General features: G+C 58.9%; 1 protein-coding gene across 1 annotated transcript; it reads left to right on the forward strand.

Moving 5' to 3' along the window:
• The first annotated feature begins 274 nt into the window (after positions 1-274).
• RSPH9 (radial spoke head component 9) lies at positions 275-15,333 on the forward strand. Its single transcript, XM_062186186.1, has 5 exons — positions 275-501; positions 4,764-4,929; positions 8,643-8,772; positions 8,967-9,113; positions 14,902-15,333. The coding sequence occupies exons 1-5, from the start codon at positions 275-277 to the stop codon at positions 15,060-15,062; spliced, it is 831 nt and encodes a 276-aa protein (XP_062042170.1). The 3' UTR covers positions 15,063-15,333.
• Positions 15,334-15,354: the final 21 nt, after the last annotated feature.

Below are 15,354 nucleotides of genomic sequence, written 5' to 3' on the forward strand. Positions count from 1 at the left end.
GCGCTGGGCTGGGCGGGGGCGGTCAACCCCGCGCTGTAGCTACCTCCTGTATGGGAGCCACGTCCCAGGCTCCGGAAGGCATCGGGGGCTGGGGCCAGCGGAAAAGCGTGCGGCAGGCGGGCGGGCCGGTGGCTGCGTGAAGCTTCCCGCGGGGCGGAGGGGCGGGGCTTCGGGTGTCCAAGGAGACGGCTTCCCGCGGGGCGGAGCTTCGGGTCTCCATGGAGACGGCTGCCCGCGCCCCGACGGGCGTTGAGCTGAGCCACGCGCGGGCTCGATGGACGCCGAGAGCCTCCTGCTGTCGTTGGAGCTGGCGTCGGGCAGCGGGCAGGGCCTCAGCCCGGACCGTCGGGCCTCGCTGCTCACTTCCCTGACGCTGGTGAAGCGCGACTACCGCTACAATCGAGTCCTCTTCTGGGGCCGCATCCTCGGCGTTGTCGCCGATTACTACATCGCGCAGGGCCTGAGTGAGAACCAGCTCGCACCGCGCAAGACACTGTACAGGTGGGAGACGGGAGGCAGGGGAGACGCGCGCGGCCCTGCGGACGAGGTGGGCGGGGCGGGCAGCGCCGGAGGCGGGGCCTGGGCCGGCAGCTGGGAGAGGGGCGGGGCTTGAGAGGCGGGTAAGTGGATGGGCGGGACCTGAGGGGGCGGGGCCCTGGGGCAGATTGACCGGGCCCGGAGCTCAGGGGAGACTCGGGTGCGAGTGGGTTTGTGAAAGGGGGCGGAGCGGGGTGAAGGCTCCTGGAGTAGAAGCCAGGTGCAGGCCAGGCGCCGGGACTGGCATTCCGAAGGCCTGACCGGAGAAGGCCCAACGCCCCGGGGAAGAGTCCGGAGGAGGTGTGGGCTGGCTCCCGCAGCAGGGGAGAATGAAAACAGGATGGGGATAAAAGGGGGATTGATCTGGGAAAAATCCCCGGGACGCTGCTCCACAGGACCGTGCAGGCTCCTCCTGCGGGCCGGGACGCTTGCCGCTTCGCAGACTGCCTGCATCCCGCGCTAGACCTGGGATTACAAAGATGGCTCATCACACCTCTGCTTCCGAGTCACTGGCGTGGCCCTCCGCAGTTACAGCACCTGCGTTAAAACAGGTGTCAGCAAAGGGAGCCAAGGTGGGCATTCCAGAGACCCCAGAAAGCAAAGAAGCTGCTCGCTCTGAGTTCAGGAAGGCTAGTGGGCGTTCTCCATCCAGGTGTGGGGCAAGGCGAGCAGTCAGAGGGTACAGTGCTGCGAGCTCTCGATGCCTGGAGAAGGCTTGGCTGTTCGGGAGGAGCAGCACAGGGTTAGGCTGAACTAGAGGGAGAGCTGAAGCAGTGAGCTCTGGCTGCAGGCTGCGGGGAGCTGTTGAGCTTTAAGCAAGAAAGCCTGCTCAGATCTGAGTGAGCCGAGTGGTTTGCAAGAAGAGTGAGCATTGTGGAGCCTCTTGTAGTGTTGAGATAAAAGGGTTTGGGGGCCGCCGGCGCTGTGGCGTAGCGGGTGAGACCGCCACCTGCAGTGCAGGCATCTCCTATGGGTGCCGGTTGAAGTCCCCGCTGCTCCACTCCCAATCCAGCTCTCTGCTATGGCCTGGGAAAGCAGTAGAGGATGGCTCAAGTTCTTGGGCCCCTGCACCTGTGTGGGAGACTTGGAGGAAGCTCCTGCCTCCTAGCTTTGGATTGCCGCAGCTCCTGCCATTGTGGCCATCTGGGTAGTGAACCAGTGGATGGAAGATCTCTCTCTCTGACTCTGCCTCTCTGTAACTCTGCCTTTCAAATAAATGAATAAACCTTAAAAAAAAAGGGGGGGGGTTTGGAAGGAAGAAATAGCTGAGGGAATGGTGAGGAGGGGATGGATTGGAGAGGGGTGGAGTCGGTGGACTTGTGACTGAATGGGGATGATGGTGAAGAGGTCAAGGGTGACCCATGCTCCAGCTTGGGCAGCCGAGTGCTGGCACCACCACCAGGAGGGAAGAAAGGGAACAGGGACTGGGAGGGTCAGTGCCTTTGCTGTGAGGGGCCTGGGGGCAGGGTGTGAACAGGCATATACATTTTTAAAAAGGTTTATTATTTATTTGAAAGGCAGAGATAGAGAGAGGGGGAGAGAGTACACTTCCATCCCCGGGGTGGGGGTGGGGTTCACTCCCCAAATGGCCATAATAGCCAGGACTAGGCCAGGTGGAAGCCAGGAGCCAGGTGCTTCTTCTGGGTCTCCCATGCAGGTACAGGGGCCCAAGTGCTTGAGTCATCTTCTGCTGCTTTCCCAGGCCATTGCAGAGAGCCGGATCTGGAGTGGAGCAGCTGGGACTCAAACCAGCACCCATGTGGGATGCCGGTGCCACAGGCGGCGGCTCTACCCACTACACCACAGCGCCGCCCAAGGAGTTACGTAAAAATGCAGGTCTGGACTCCAGAAGAACAATTTGAACTGCAGAGAGATTGGCGTTCCTTTCATTTTATCCTCTAAGTATTCGTTGGGCACCTGCTTCATACTAAACATTAATTTAGGTACCAGGAACTCAGAGGTCAATGAGAAAATACTCATCTCCGTGGAGCTTACTTTGCAGTATGTATTTGGGGGTGGGGGAGGGGGTTAGATGGTGGACAAGCGCACAGGTGAATTACACGGTAGATAATGTTGAGTGCCAAGGGGACAGAACTTGCAAGAGGGGCTATGACAGATGGACTTTGAGAGGAGACCTGGTGTGACTGAGGGCTGAGCCATGTGGATTTCTTTTTTTGTTAATAAAAATTTTATTTATTTGTTTGAACACCAGAGTTACAAGAAAGGGAGAGAGTGAGAGAGAAAGAGATATCTTCCCTCTGCTGGTTCATTCCCCAGATGGCTGCAACAGCCAGGGCTGGACCAGGCTGAAGCCAGGAGCTTAAACTGGGTCTCCCATGTGGGTGGCAGGGGCTCAAGTACTGGTCATCTTCCCCTGCTTTTCCCAGGCCATTAGCAGTGAGCTGGATCGGAAGTGGAGCAGCTGGGACGTAAACTGGCATCCATAGGGGATGCCGGCATCACAGGCAGTAGCTTTACCAGTTATAGCATAGCACTGGCCCTGCTTTGGGTATCTTGGGGGACAAGAATTCCAGGCAAATGCAGAGACCCTGAGGCAGGTGTGTGCTTGTGCATTTGTGGAGCCCCCGTAGAGCCTGGAGGGGCTGGAGAGGTGTGAGGGAGGGGAGAATGTTGCAGGACACAGAGCCCTGTGGGGAGCTGCAGGGCCTGGCTCAGTAGGAAGCCACGGAAAAGTTCTGCATGGAAGAGGGCTGTGATCTGGCTGGCGTTTGAGTAACTGGGTGGGGCCTAGGCTGAAATGGGAGCAGATATAGAAGAAGGAAGTTCGGCTGGGTGCCTACTGCCGTGTCCAGGAAAGAGCAGATGGTGCTGTGGGTCCAGGGGGAAGGGTGGAGTGGCGGCTGGACTCCAGGTACTCACTAGCCTGCTGCTGGGGCTCTAGGAGGTGGCAGAAGAGATGCAGAGAGAGAAGAGGGGGTGGGAATCCATTCCTAGGAAGGCTTGAGGCACTGGAGGAGGGGAAGGGAACAGAAATGGTGCTACCTTGGTGGGATGGGTGGTCTTCCACTAGCAGCTTCTCAGAGGGGAAAGGAGGGGCTGTGGGCTGGAGAGGGAAAGGGAGGGGGAGGAAGGGACTGCTCGGGGCCACTGAGGGTGTTGTTAGAGCTGATGAGAAAGGGGGTGGAGGGCAGAAGCATTTTTTTTTTTTAAAGATTTCTTTGAAAGGCAGAGTTACAGAGAGAGAAAGAGAGAGAGAGATCTTCCATCCACTTGTTCACTCCCCAAATGGCCCCAAAGGCCAGAGTTGGGCCAGGCTGAAGCCAGGAGCCCGGAACTCCACCCACCCACATGGGTGCAGGGGCCAAAGCACGTGGACCAACTTCCACTGCTTTTTCCCAGGCACATTAGCAGGGAGCTGGGTCAGAAGTGGAGCAGCTGGGACTTGAACCGGCCCTCGTATACTGGACTTACAGGTGGTAGCTTAACCTGCCTTGCCACAGTGCTGGCCCTAGGAGAAGTATTTTCTCGAGGGGCATGGATTGAGGGCCGCTGTTGTTTTAGACAATCAAGTGGTTTTTACGTTCAGAGGGAACCAGAGAATGAGTGGTGGCAAGGTGGATAGCAGGCTGGGGGCTCAGGCCGAGTGGACTGGAGGGCAGGGGGGAGAGGCATGAGAACACAGGGTCAAGGTAGGGCTGAACATAGGTTGAGGGCCTGTCCCAGTGTAGGGGCTCCCAGTATGGAAAGTTCAACCTCCAGGAAGCCCCCCAGAACTTCTCAGTCCACGTAACTACAAAGGGGCTCTGTCCGTCTCGACCTGTGCATTCGGTAGGAACTTGATCATGAACTTGGGTCTATGCCCAGGCTCCCAGTTCTGCAGCGTGATCCTCTCTTGTGATGCTGGGTGGTGGCAGTGAGTGCAGCCCCTGGTAGGTCCAGTGGTCACAAGGGTAAACGACCCACATGTGAGCGTGTGGGTCGCTGTGGTCCCTGGATTACAGTGGGCATCAGGTTGGCTGTGTTGGGTGCCTCGCCCACCTGCAGTGGGTTTGTCAGGAGTGTGTGAACAGGAGGCTTTTGTGATTGAATTTGCATTACATTCAGGGGCGGATGCACCCCAGGCCCTTGGGGCTTCTAAGGGTCTCCAAACAGCACTGGGTGGGAACTCCAACAGTTCTCCCCAGGCCCAAGCCTCTGGGGAGGAGGGTAGGTTGGAGGATGGAGAGAGGGGGTTGGAGTCCAGGGGTGATGCCTGTTGTTGGCAGCCTAAACTGCGTCGAGTGGAGCCTCCTGCCCCCAGCCACGGAGGAGATGGCCGCACAGACGGCCGTGGTGAAGGGCCGCTTCATGGGGGACCCCTCCCACGAGTACGAGCACACCGAGCTGCAGAAGGTGAACGAGGGCGACAAGGCCTTTGAAGAAGAAGTGGTGGTGAGTGAAGAGGAGGGGCGGGGAGGAGGGCCTGGCCCGCCAGAACCCGGCGTGGGGGACAAACAAGAGCAGTGGCTGCTGTCACTGTCCCCTTCTGTCCCGCCAAGCTGGGCGGTGCATCGCTGGGCGTGCTGGGAACTGGGCCTCCCTCTGCCCTCCTGTTATCCTCACAGCTCTGGAGTGGGCCCAGCCCCACCAGGTGGGGGAGAGGAGGACAGGGGAAGTGACTTGTCCAGGGACACACAGCTCTGGGGGACAGGGGGACAAGGGAACAAGGCAACTCTTGGGAAAGCCAGGCTCTTGTGGGGGCGGGGGAGAGGGGCTGGGAGCTGCTGCTCTCTGGGGTCAGGGCTGGTGTGGTCTTTTTATTTTTGTGTTAATTTCCACTGTATGATGACCCCATAGTTCCAAATTCAAAGGTACAACAGGAATATGGTCAAGTCCCCCTCCATTCCTGTCCACCAGGGGCACACACCTCTTTCTGGGTTTTGCATGTGTACATGTATGTCTGCACGTGTGTCTTTGTGTGTCCAAATCTTTCTGCTCAAGATGCAGTCTGGATCAGACGCATCACTATTCTAGTATTCAGAAATACAGAGTCCTGAGCCTCAGCATCTGTAATCTCCATTTAAAAAATTATTTATTTGAAAGAGTTTCAGAGAGAGAGAGAGAGAGAGAGAGAGAGATTTTCCATCCTCTGGTTCACTCCGCAGATGGCAGCACTGACCAGGGCTGTGCCAGGCTGAAACCAGGAGCCAGAAGCTTCATCCAGGTCTCCCATATGGGCGTAGGAGCCCAAGCATTTGCATCATCTTCCGCTGCTTTCCTAGGCCATTAGCAGGGAGCTGGATCAGCAGTGGAACAGCCAGGACTTGAACAGGCACCCATATGAACTGCCAGAGTGGCAGGCAGAGAGAGAGAGAGAAAGGTCTTCCATCTGTTGGTTCACTTCCCAATTGGCCACAATGGCCGGAGCTGCGCCGATCCGAAGGCAGGAGCCAGGTGTTTCTTCTGGGTCTCCTACGTGTGTGCAGGGGCCCAAGGACTTGGTCCATCTTCTACTGCTTTACTAGGCCATAGCAGAGAGCTGGATCAGAAGTGGAGCAGCCGGATCTTGAACTGGCGCCCATATGGAATGCCAGCACTGCAGGCCAGGGCATTAACCTGCTGCGCCACAGCGTTGGCCCCTATCCAGATTTTCTGCATTGAGAGAAAAGAGAGGCTGGTGCTGTGGCTCAATAGGCTAATCCTCTGCCTTGCGGCGCCGGCACACCAGGTTCTAGTCCCGGTCGGGGCGCTGGATTCTGTCCCGGTTGCCCCTCTTCCAGGCCAGCTCTCTGCTGTGGCCCGGGAGTGCAGTGGAGGATGGCCCAGGTCCTTGGGCCCTGCACCCCATGGGAGACCAGGAGAAGCACCTGGCTCCTGCCATCGGATCAGCGCGGTGCGCCGGCCACAGCACGCCAGCTGCGGTGGCCATTGGGGGTGAACCAACAGCAAAGGAAGACCTTTCTCTCTGTCTCTCTCTCTCACTGTCCACTCTGCCTGTCAAAAAAAAAAAAAAAGAGAGAGAGAGGAGAGCACACTTCCATCTGCTTCTTCACTCTCCACATGCCCACAGTGGCCAGTTCTGGGCCTGGGGCAGGGTCAGGAGTTCAGAACACCATCCAGGTCCCCCACGAGAGTGACAGGAACCCTGTGACTGAGCCGTCACTGCCCTGGCCGGAGTCAGGAGCTGGAGGTGGGGCCGAGGACCAGACTCAGGTGCTCCAGTGTGGGATGCTGGTGACTAAAGTACTCGGCCAAACACCTGCCCCTGCTTTTATATTTTACTGTGCTTTTAAAGATTTATTTATCTATTTATTTGAAAGGCAGAAAAAGAGATCTTTCATCTGCTGGTTCATTCCCCAGTGGTTGCAACAGCCTGAACTGGGCCAGGCTGAAAATAAGAATCAGGAACTTCATCCAGGTCTCCCACATGGGTACCAGGGGCTCACATACTTGAGCCATCCTCCATTGCCTTCCCAGGTACATTTCAAGGAAGCTGGATTGGAAGCCAGGTAGCCATGGCTTGAACCGGCATTCTGATAATGGGACGCTGGCGTTGCAAGTGGCGGTTTAACCCGCTGCACCGCAATATTAGCCTTTCTATTTTATTTTCAAAGACCAGTTATGTAGGGGCTGGCAGTTATGTAGGTTAAGCTGCCACCTTTGATGTCTGCGTCCCAGAGGAGTATCAGCAGTTCAAGTGCTGGAGAAGCAGTGGAAGATGGTGCCTGTGCCTGGGACTCTGCCACCCAGGTGGGAGACCCTGATAGAGTTCCAGGATCCTGGCTTCAGCCTGGCCCAGCCCTGGCTGTTGTGGCCAGTAAGGGCAGAGGACCAGCAGATGGAAGCTTTCTCTCTCTGAATCTCTCTCTCCCTTCCTCTCTTTAAAAAAAAATATGTATTTTCATTTTCTATGAAAAGCAGAGATACAAAAAGGGAGAAACAGGGAGACAGAGAGAGAGAAAAATCTATCCATTGGTTCATTTCCCAAATACCCGCCATAGCCAGGGCTGGGCTAGGTCACAACCAGGAGTTGGGAAGTCAATCTGGGTCTCCAACCTGATGGCAGGGACCCAAGGAACTGAGTCTCTCAGGCTGCCCATTAGCAGGGAGCTGGACTGGAAGCTGAAGGGCCAGGACAGGAAGCAGGCACTGATAGGCGATGTGGGGATCCCAGGGGGTGACTTAACCGCTGCACCAAGTGCAGATTTATTTTATTTATTTGAAAGGTGGAGTGAGAGGGAGAGAGGGGAGAGAGCGAGCGAGTGAGTGAGCTTCCAATGCTGGCTCACTCCCCAAATGACCCGAGCTAGGCCAGGCCAAAGCCAGGAGTGGCAGGGGCCTAAGCTCTTAGACCATTCTCTGCTGCTTTCCCAGACACGTTAGCAGGGAGCTGGATCAGAAGTAGAGCAGCCAGGACTCGAACCAGCAGTCATATGGGATGCCGTGCCACAATGCCGGCTCCAGCTTTTATATTTTTAAAGGTAAAATACGTGGGCCGGCGCCGTGGCTCAATAGGCTAATCCTCTGCCTGGGGCGCCGGCACACTGGGTTCTAGTCCCGGTCGGGGCGCCGGATTCTGTCCTGGTTGCCCCTCTTCCAGGCCAGCTCTCTGCTGTGGCTCGGGAATGCAGTGGAGGATGGCCCAAGTGCTTGGGCCCTGCACCCCATGGGAGACCAGGAGAAGCACCTGGCTCCTGCCCTCGGATCAGCGTGGTGCGCCGGCCGCGGCAGCCATTGGAGGGTGAAGCAACGGCAAAGGAAGACCTTTCTCTCTGTCTCTCTCTCACTGTCCACTCTGCCTGTCAAAAAAAAAAAAAAAAAAAAAAGTAAAATACGCACGATTTAGACACCGTGCTAGGCTGGTGTGTCTCTGGCAGGATATATAAGGAACTTTTCATGGGGTTTGGGGGAGTGGGGTAAAGGCAGAATTCTGTATGTGCGTGTGTGTGGTTTTGAATATTGTTCCACCTGTATGTGATGCCAATTCAAAAAATAAAAAGGCAGAAGGAAAGAGAGGGAGAGAGCTTTGATAGGAGAGAGGGCAAAGCCTTGCCAGTGCACCCTGGGTAGCTGTGGTCCGTGCACTGTGGGTCACAGGGGAGATGCTCACACAGAGGGGCGTGCACACAGCCCCCTGGCGGGACGGCTCCCGTCTGTGCCCTCAGGTCCAGATCAAGGAGGAGACGCGCTTGGTGTCCGTCATCGACCAGATCGACAAGGCTGTGGCCATCATCCCCCGAGGCGCCCTCTTCAAAACCCCTTTTGGCCCCATCCACGTCAACCGCACCTTTGAAGGTTCGTTCTAGGCTGGGGCACCTGGCCTGGGGGCGGGGAGGTGTGTGCTCCGTGGGGTGCCTGTGGTCGGCACAGGCTGGCCAGCCGCTCCTCCTCTCCCCCGCTGCAGAGTCTCGGGGGACCCTCACCCTCCTCAGCCCTGCGGCGCTGGGGCTAAGCACCCGCTCCCTGCCTCCCCGCCCCCCACCCCCCAGGACTGCCCTTGTCTGAGGCCAAGAAGCTCAGCTCCTACTTCCACTTCCGGGAGCCCGTGGAGCTGAGGAACAAGACCCTGCTGGAGAAGGCCAGCCTGGACCCCTCGCTTGACTTCATGGACTCCCTGGAGCATGACATCCCCAAAGGTACGCACGGGCTGGGGGCTTGGGCTGGGTGGGAACGGGCCCTCCCTGGGACCAGCTCCGCCTTGCCACTCGGTGCTGCGTATTTTCTAGTGGACTCCCGCGTACTCGCCACAGCTTCTGGACAGGAAGCATCTCAGCGTCTCTTGATTTCCATAAGCAATCTTTTTTTTTTTTTTCCTTTAATTTACTAACTTAAAATTTTTAATTTTTGTTAGCCGACATACCGTTGTGTGTGTTCATGTGTGCAGCGTGATGCTTTGAGGCATGCCTACGTTGCAGAATAAGGCTAATTAACAAACGCATTATCCTCCATAATTATTGTCTGTGCGATGGGGAGGACTTGTCTTGGCATTTTTTCACGCAGACGATATATTGTCATTAACCATAGTGGCAATAGTGACCTTACCTCCTCCACCTGGCTGGGGTTCTCTATCCTTTGACCAGAACCCCTCTCCCCGTCCCCTCTCGTCACCACCCCAGCCCTGCTAACCACCGTCCCACCCTCTGCTTCTGTGAGCTCAGCTCTCTTCCATGTCACCGGTGAGTGAGCCCATGCCGTGTGCGTCCTGTGCCGGGCTCATTGCACTTAGTCTAAGGTTCTCGGGTCCCTCCATGTGGCTGCAAATGATGCGATTTCCTTCTTGATGGCTGAGCCGAATTCCACCGAGTACCCAGACCGCCCGTTCTCTTTCTATTCACACACTGGTGGCCACAGGTTGGTTTCCTAACTCGGCCACTGAGGAGACAGCAGTGAACATGACCGTGCGGGTCTCTCCGCAGTAGTGGGGGGGGGGGCTGGATCCCTGGTGACCTTGAAGGGAGCTGACTGGGGATCTTGCCTGGCCACGCGTGTACCCCAGCTTTTAGTCACTGACCTCCACCCAGAGTCCAAGCAGCAGCTGAGGACTGGCTGGCAGACCACCTGCTGCGCATACGTTTGCTTGCCGCTGTGTCTGGTGTCTAGTGTGCCTTTAATCTCAGGACGCTCAGTGTCAGGGGCACAAACCCCGCTTCCGCCTGTCCTGCGGGAGGGCCGTCCCCAAGATGGGCTTGAGGCCCCAGGCCCTCAGCGGCCAGGCCCACGGCCCACTCAGCACCCTGCTTCTTCCCTCTCCACGGCTGGTGTTTCTGAGACCTCGAGGGGTCCTGACGATGCTGATGGCAGTATTGGTGACAATGGCAGCTCAATAAAGGCAGGGACACTGCTCGCAGGCCAGATGCTGGGCTCAGCCCTTTCCAGGCCTTCCTTGTCCTTGGCCAGTCTGTGGGGCGCGTGTCGTCATCACCGCGTCTTACTCGGGCTCCGAGAGGTGCACCCAAGGACACAGTGGTAGAGCACTGGACTCCAAGGCCCCGGTGTCCACCGTGACGCAGGCAGGCTGATTTCCTGTTCAGTGATGACCGGAGTGGCAGGCAGCTGTCCACCCAGCCACTTAGGGGAACACCTCTGAGGAGCGGCAGCTTGCAGTTGGGCTGGCTCTGATGGGGGCAGGGAGGCAAGGGGCCCTGGCATCCGACAGCCTGGGCCAGATTCCGGAATCAGCTACTCACTGGCACGTTTCTAAAAGGAGGAAACTGATCTTTTTCTACCCTGGTGGGTTGGTACTGAAATGAAATGGGGCTTCACGCACAGAAAGGACTCAAACATCATTATTGACTTTTAGCGGCCAAGTCCTTAGGGACAAATTGGGGCAGGCTAGGAGGGTACAGAGGCTTGGGGGGCTGAAGCTCGGGTGGCTGATGAGCAGGCCTGAGACAGGCAGGTGGGAGAAAGGGGCGGGGCAAACCAGCGGTCGGAGGAGTGGCCACTCTGGCCTTGGCCACACGGGGGCGCCTGAGGCCAGCACCCCAAGCACAGCCAGTCTGCCTTGGGGGATAAGGAAGGTTCACAGGGGTTGGGGCGTTTCTCATCCGCTAGGCCTACTTTTCAGACCTTATCATCTGCATCTCAAGCTCAGCCCTGCCAGGAGCCGGAGGGAGGGAGCCAGGAGTGCTGGGGGCGGGCCCCGTGCTGGCCAGCTGAGATCCTTGGAGTCCCCGTTGTCTGCTTCAGCCTGTCGGGGAGGCCACTGCAGCCCTCTCCCCTTCCCCAGTAGCTGGGTGCTCCTGGCTGGGCTGAGGCTGTCCTGGCAGAGGGTACTACCCGGGGTGGCACGGGCAGCTACATCTTCCTGAGGGGATGCCTTCAGGCCTGTGGGCCCTGCCTTCCCCGGGGAAGAAAATGCAGGTGGCAGCTCCTTGTGGCCAGGAAGTAAGGTGTGGAGCTTTGGAGGCTCTTTCTCAAGGTTTCTGGGGCCCCCATGCTGTGAGCCCATCAGGCCTCTGGGAGGTGCTGGGGCTGGTCCATTGGCAATGGTACTCACGCTAAAGCCTCCGGCTGTGCCGCTGGGCAGCAGGGTTGCGAGATCTGCTGAGGCTCCCCTTCCCCGTCCACCTGGCATGCTGCTTGCTTGCTCCTCCGGGCTGGAGCCTTGGGAGCTGAGAGCTCCTGGCTTCTCCTGTCTGTGTGGCCTGACCTGTCTCTGGGTCTCCAGGCCCTCCTTCCAGAGCCACCATGGGGAAGGCCCAGCAAGCAGCCTGGCATTTTCTCAGGACCATTTGGTGGGGATGGAGGCGGGATGGCTGGGGACAGCACACACTCTGCCTTGCCAGCCAGTGCAAGAGCAGAACAGTGGCCAGGATGGGCCAGCAGGCTGCTAAGCAGGGCTAGGACCCAAGCAAGGGTCCCTTGGGGGATGGTTTCTTTCCAGGTCTGAGGCAAGTGTTCAGGGTGACCCTGAACAGGTGTGGTGTGGGCTGGCCCTGTCCCTGGGCCAGCCCTGGTGATGCTGTCTGGGGCGACTGTTCTCATGAGCTGTCACATCGTGCCCTGTGACTGGAGTCTCGTGGGGAGCCCTGTCTAGTCGGCGGGGCGGTGGCAGGGGATGGAGTGGAGTAGGACCATCTTTCTAGTGGGTGCAGGGCGATGGCTCAGAGTTCTCCGAGCTTGGGTGGCAACGGGGTGACAGAGATGGAGCTAGAGGTTGGGAAGCCAGCTTTCTAGACAGGATCCTGCCAGCCAGTGTGCTGTTCCTGTCACTGTCGGCACACAGCCACTGGCTTGCTGGTAGGACCAAAGCTGGGCATGTGTGACGCCACTGGAACAAGACTGACACCTCCTTACCTTGCGGAGGCTGGGGGGGGGGGCAGATGGAACAGGAAGGCTAGGGGGATTTAAGTGGAAGAAGCCTTAAAAATGGGGTCACAGGTGTCTTGGGAAGCAAGCAGGGAGGGCTGGAACGGAGACTTCTGTCTTGCCTGGCAGACTGGGCTCTCACCACGCTCAGCAGCAATGCCCAGTTCAGGCAGCAGAGGGCAGCAAGGGGCCTGCCTAGCCGTCTGGACAGCGGCCTTTGAACGCTGCCCCTCTGGCTGCTGGTGGAGGCCAGGCAGGCACTGGAGAGGGGTGGGGAACTTGGTGCTCAGGAACACCCTTCTCTCGGGGTATGTGCAGGTGGCTCTTCCCACCTGTCCCTTGGAAGTGTGGCTGACAAATGCTTGGCCTTGGGGACTGAGGGACCTGGCCCTGCCACCCATCCATCAGGGGGCTGGCACAATCCTGTTGCTAGGCTTCTGGGAGTTCTGACTTGCCCTTGTGGCCCAGACGGGGGAGCACTGCCCTCAACAGGACTCATGGCCATCTTTTATGTGTAACAAAAAAACTGCTCTTGGGGCTGGCTTCAGGTTTGTCACCTGCTGCCTCTGAACAGCCCCGACCCCCAGCCCAGCCAGCTGTCTCCCGGTCGGCAGGAAATGTAATGAGGGGTACACCCTGGCCTCAGTTCACCACACTGGCAAGGTGGGGGAGGACACTCAGGAGGACTTCTTGCCAACTACCAAGGGGCTCTCCCCTCCCGATTTACTGGCTTTTGCCCCACCACAGCCAGAAGACACAGCCCGGAGAAGAGGGGCTGCTGGGGGGCAGGAGAGGTTTGGGGAGGTGGGGAGAAGGCTTGGGGCTTTGAACTGAAACACCAGGGCTGCGGGAGGCCTAGAGGGGTGACAGCAGCCAGCTGTCACAGCTGCAGTAAGAAAGTGGGTGAAGGTGACAGCAAGTGCCTGGCTCCTCAGGTAGATGCTACGTGACTCCTGGCACGTTGAGAGTCCCTGTGTTTCCCGAGCCAGGGCCAAGGGGACAGGAGCATGGCAGGAATGGCAGCGCTGCTGCTGCTGGCCTCTCACATGCTGCGCTGTGCTTGCCAGCACTCTGGCCTGCTTGGCACTGGCCTCCCGCCCCAGGGCGGGCACTGCCCTGCTCCAGCATCCCTGCCACCATCTTCTTGCTCTCAGGGTAGGGGCCTTGCTGTCTTGTCTATGGGGACATGGCCAGGCTGGTGCAAGCAGGTTGGGACACGGCCCTCGCCAGGGTAATGCCCTCACACTGATAACCATGACCTGAGGAGGAAGGGCTGGGGGCTCTAGGATCCCAGGGAGCCCTGGGCCCACACAGATGGCAAACTGCCCCTGTGGGTGGGCACTGGAACAAGGCAGAGCCTGACCTCTCAGCCGAAGGGCGCCATTTGGGATGCGCTCCAGGGGCAGGTAGGGACAGTGTCTCTGGAGAATGCTGGCCCGGATGACAGCCTGGGCACCCGGGTAACCAAGGGAGCGGCCAAACGCAGAGGACGGGGGCACTTTGTCTCTCACACCCCCTCCTCACCCCAGTCTGTTTTCTGGAGCTGTGTGACCAGGAAGCCACAGGCCAGGGCTGCTCGCTCTCAGGAGGGCAGGTCTGGAGGCAGAGGCCTCTGTCATGAGCCCTAGCGACTCTGCTTCCTTCTGGATGCTGCCTGCGGGCAGTGGGCTGGAGGAGCCGACGAGGCTGCACCGTGGCTTCACTTCAGCATCCCAGGTGAGGGTGCTGAGCAGGGCCAGGGCAGCGGACCTACACGGCCCCGGGCCGAGTGGCCTGCTGGCGTTCAGGTCTGTGGGACGCAGGGCGGCCCTGGTGAATGTGCTGTGGGAAGCCGGGGCAGTGGGAGCCGGGCAGCTGCACTGCACTGGCAGCCGCTGCAGGCCCCAGAGCGGCTCAGTGCGTGGCTGGCTGGTCCAACCCCACAACCTTCAAAGCATTTGCCTTCTGGCAGGCCTGGAGCAGGGCTGTGGCGGGCCGGGAGAGGCCCGGCGCGCAGGGGAATAGAAGCCCCAGATCTGCATCCAGAGGCGACTTTCCCAGGCTCCTTCCGCCCACACAGCAGCTCCCTCCCTTGGTTCTGGAGCGGGATCAGGCCCTTCCAGCCAAGTCCTCGTGGCTGTACAGCTCAGCCCCAGGCTGGGCTGCTCCTGTTTCGCGGAGCAAAAACCAGGCAGAACCCAGGATGTACAGAGGCTCGTTAGCGGAGCACAGGCCCCACTGGCCGGCGCTGGCTCCCAGTCTGCCAGCTGCCAGCAAAGGCCCCTGAGCCCGGAGGCCTGAAGCAGCTGAACTTGCATCTGAGCCCCCTAGGCTGGCGTGATCCCCCCCGAGCAGGCACTTCTGGGGCTGAGCACGCCTGGGGTAGGTTGAGGGGTCTCAGGAGCGACTCCCCAGCCCAGCCCAGCCCCTGCTTGACCTTTCGCTGGACTTACTGACACGAACACCGGTGGCTGCTTTGAGTTTTCCCTCCTTTCATTCCTGCTTCCCCCGGAAGTGGTCTCCACGGGCAGTGTGGCAGCTGCAAGGCCACCAGGAGTCGGGCAGCTGGGACTTCCGTGGCCGTCCCCTCCCCGGCACGTGGCCTGGCCTCACCTGCTGCCCGTCTCCTTCCAGGGTCCTGGAGCGTGCAGATGGAGAGGGGCAACGCCCTCGTGGTGCTGCGCAGCCTGCTCTGGCCCGGCCTCACCTTCTACCACACTCCCAACACCAAGAGCTACGGCTACATCTACGTGGGCACTGGCGAGAAAAACATAGACCTGCCCTTCATGCTGTAGGCTGAGGCAGCCCGCGGGCTCTGTAGTGTCAGCACTATTTTTATAAATGGTAGTGCACTGCCTTCCTTGTCCTGTGGTGCCGCCATTCGTCGCCACGTCTGTCGTGTCCAGGCTCTGAGGAGAGGCCCATTGAGCCAGGAAACCCACCTGTGCAATGGCAGCGAGCTGAGGGAGAAGGTGAGCACAACCAGGAGCCCCTGAGGAGGGGCCCACCTCCTGCTTCCTTGTAGCCCCCAGGGCCTCCCTTCAGCTGCATCACACGGCCCGGCACTGGCGCTCAGCACCCAGCTGC

This window comes from Lepus europaeus, chromosome 3 (assembly GCF_033115175.1).
Source record: "Lepus europaeus isolate LE1 chromosome 3, mLepTim1.pri, whole genome shotgun sequence".
NCBI lineage: Eukaryota > Metazoa > Chordata > Mammalia > Lagomorpha > Leporidae > Lepus > Lepus europaeus.

What these genes read in the sequence shown, in the direction of transcription:
- RSPH9 (XM_062186186.1), top strand. Translation starts at nt 275, where the DNA reads ATGGACGCCGAGAGCCTCCTGCTGTCGTTGGAGCTGGCGTCGGGCAGC. An exon ending in CCGCGCAAGACACTGTACAG is followed by an intron (nt 502 to 4,763) that starts GTGGGAGACGGG and finishes TGTTGTTGGCAG; the next exon opens with CCTAAACTGCGTCGAGTGGA. An exon ending in CCTTTGAAGAAGAAGTGGTG is followed by an intron (nt 4,930 to 8,642) that starts GTGAGTGAAGAG and finishes CTGTGCCCTCAG; the next exon opens with GTCCAGATCAAGGAGGAGAC.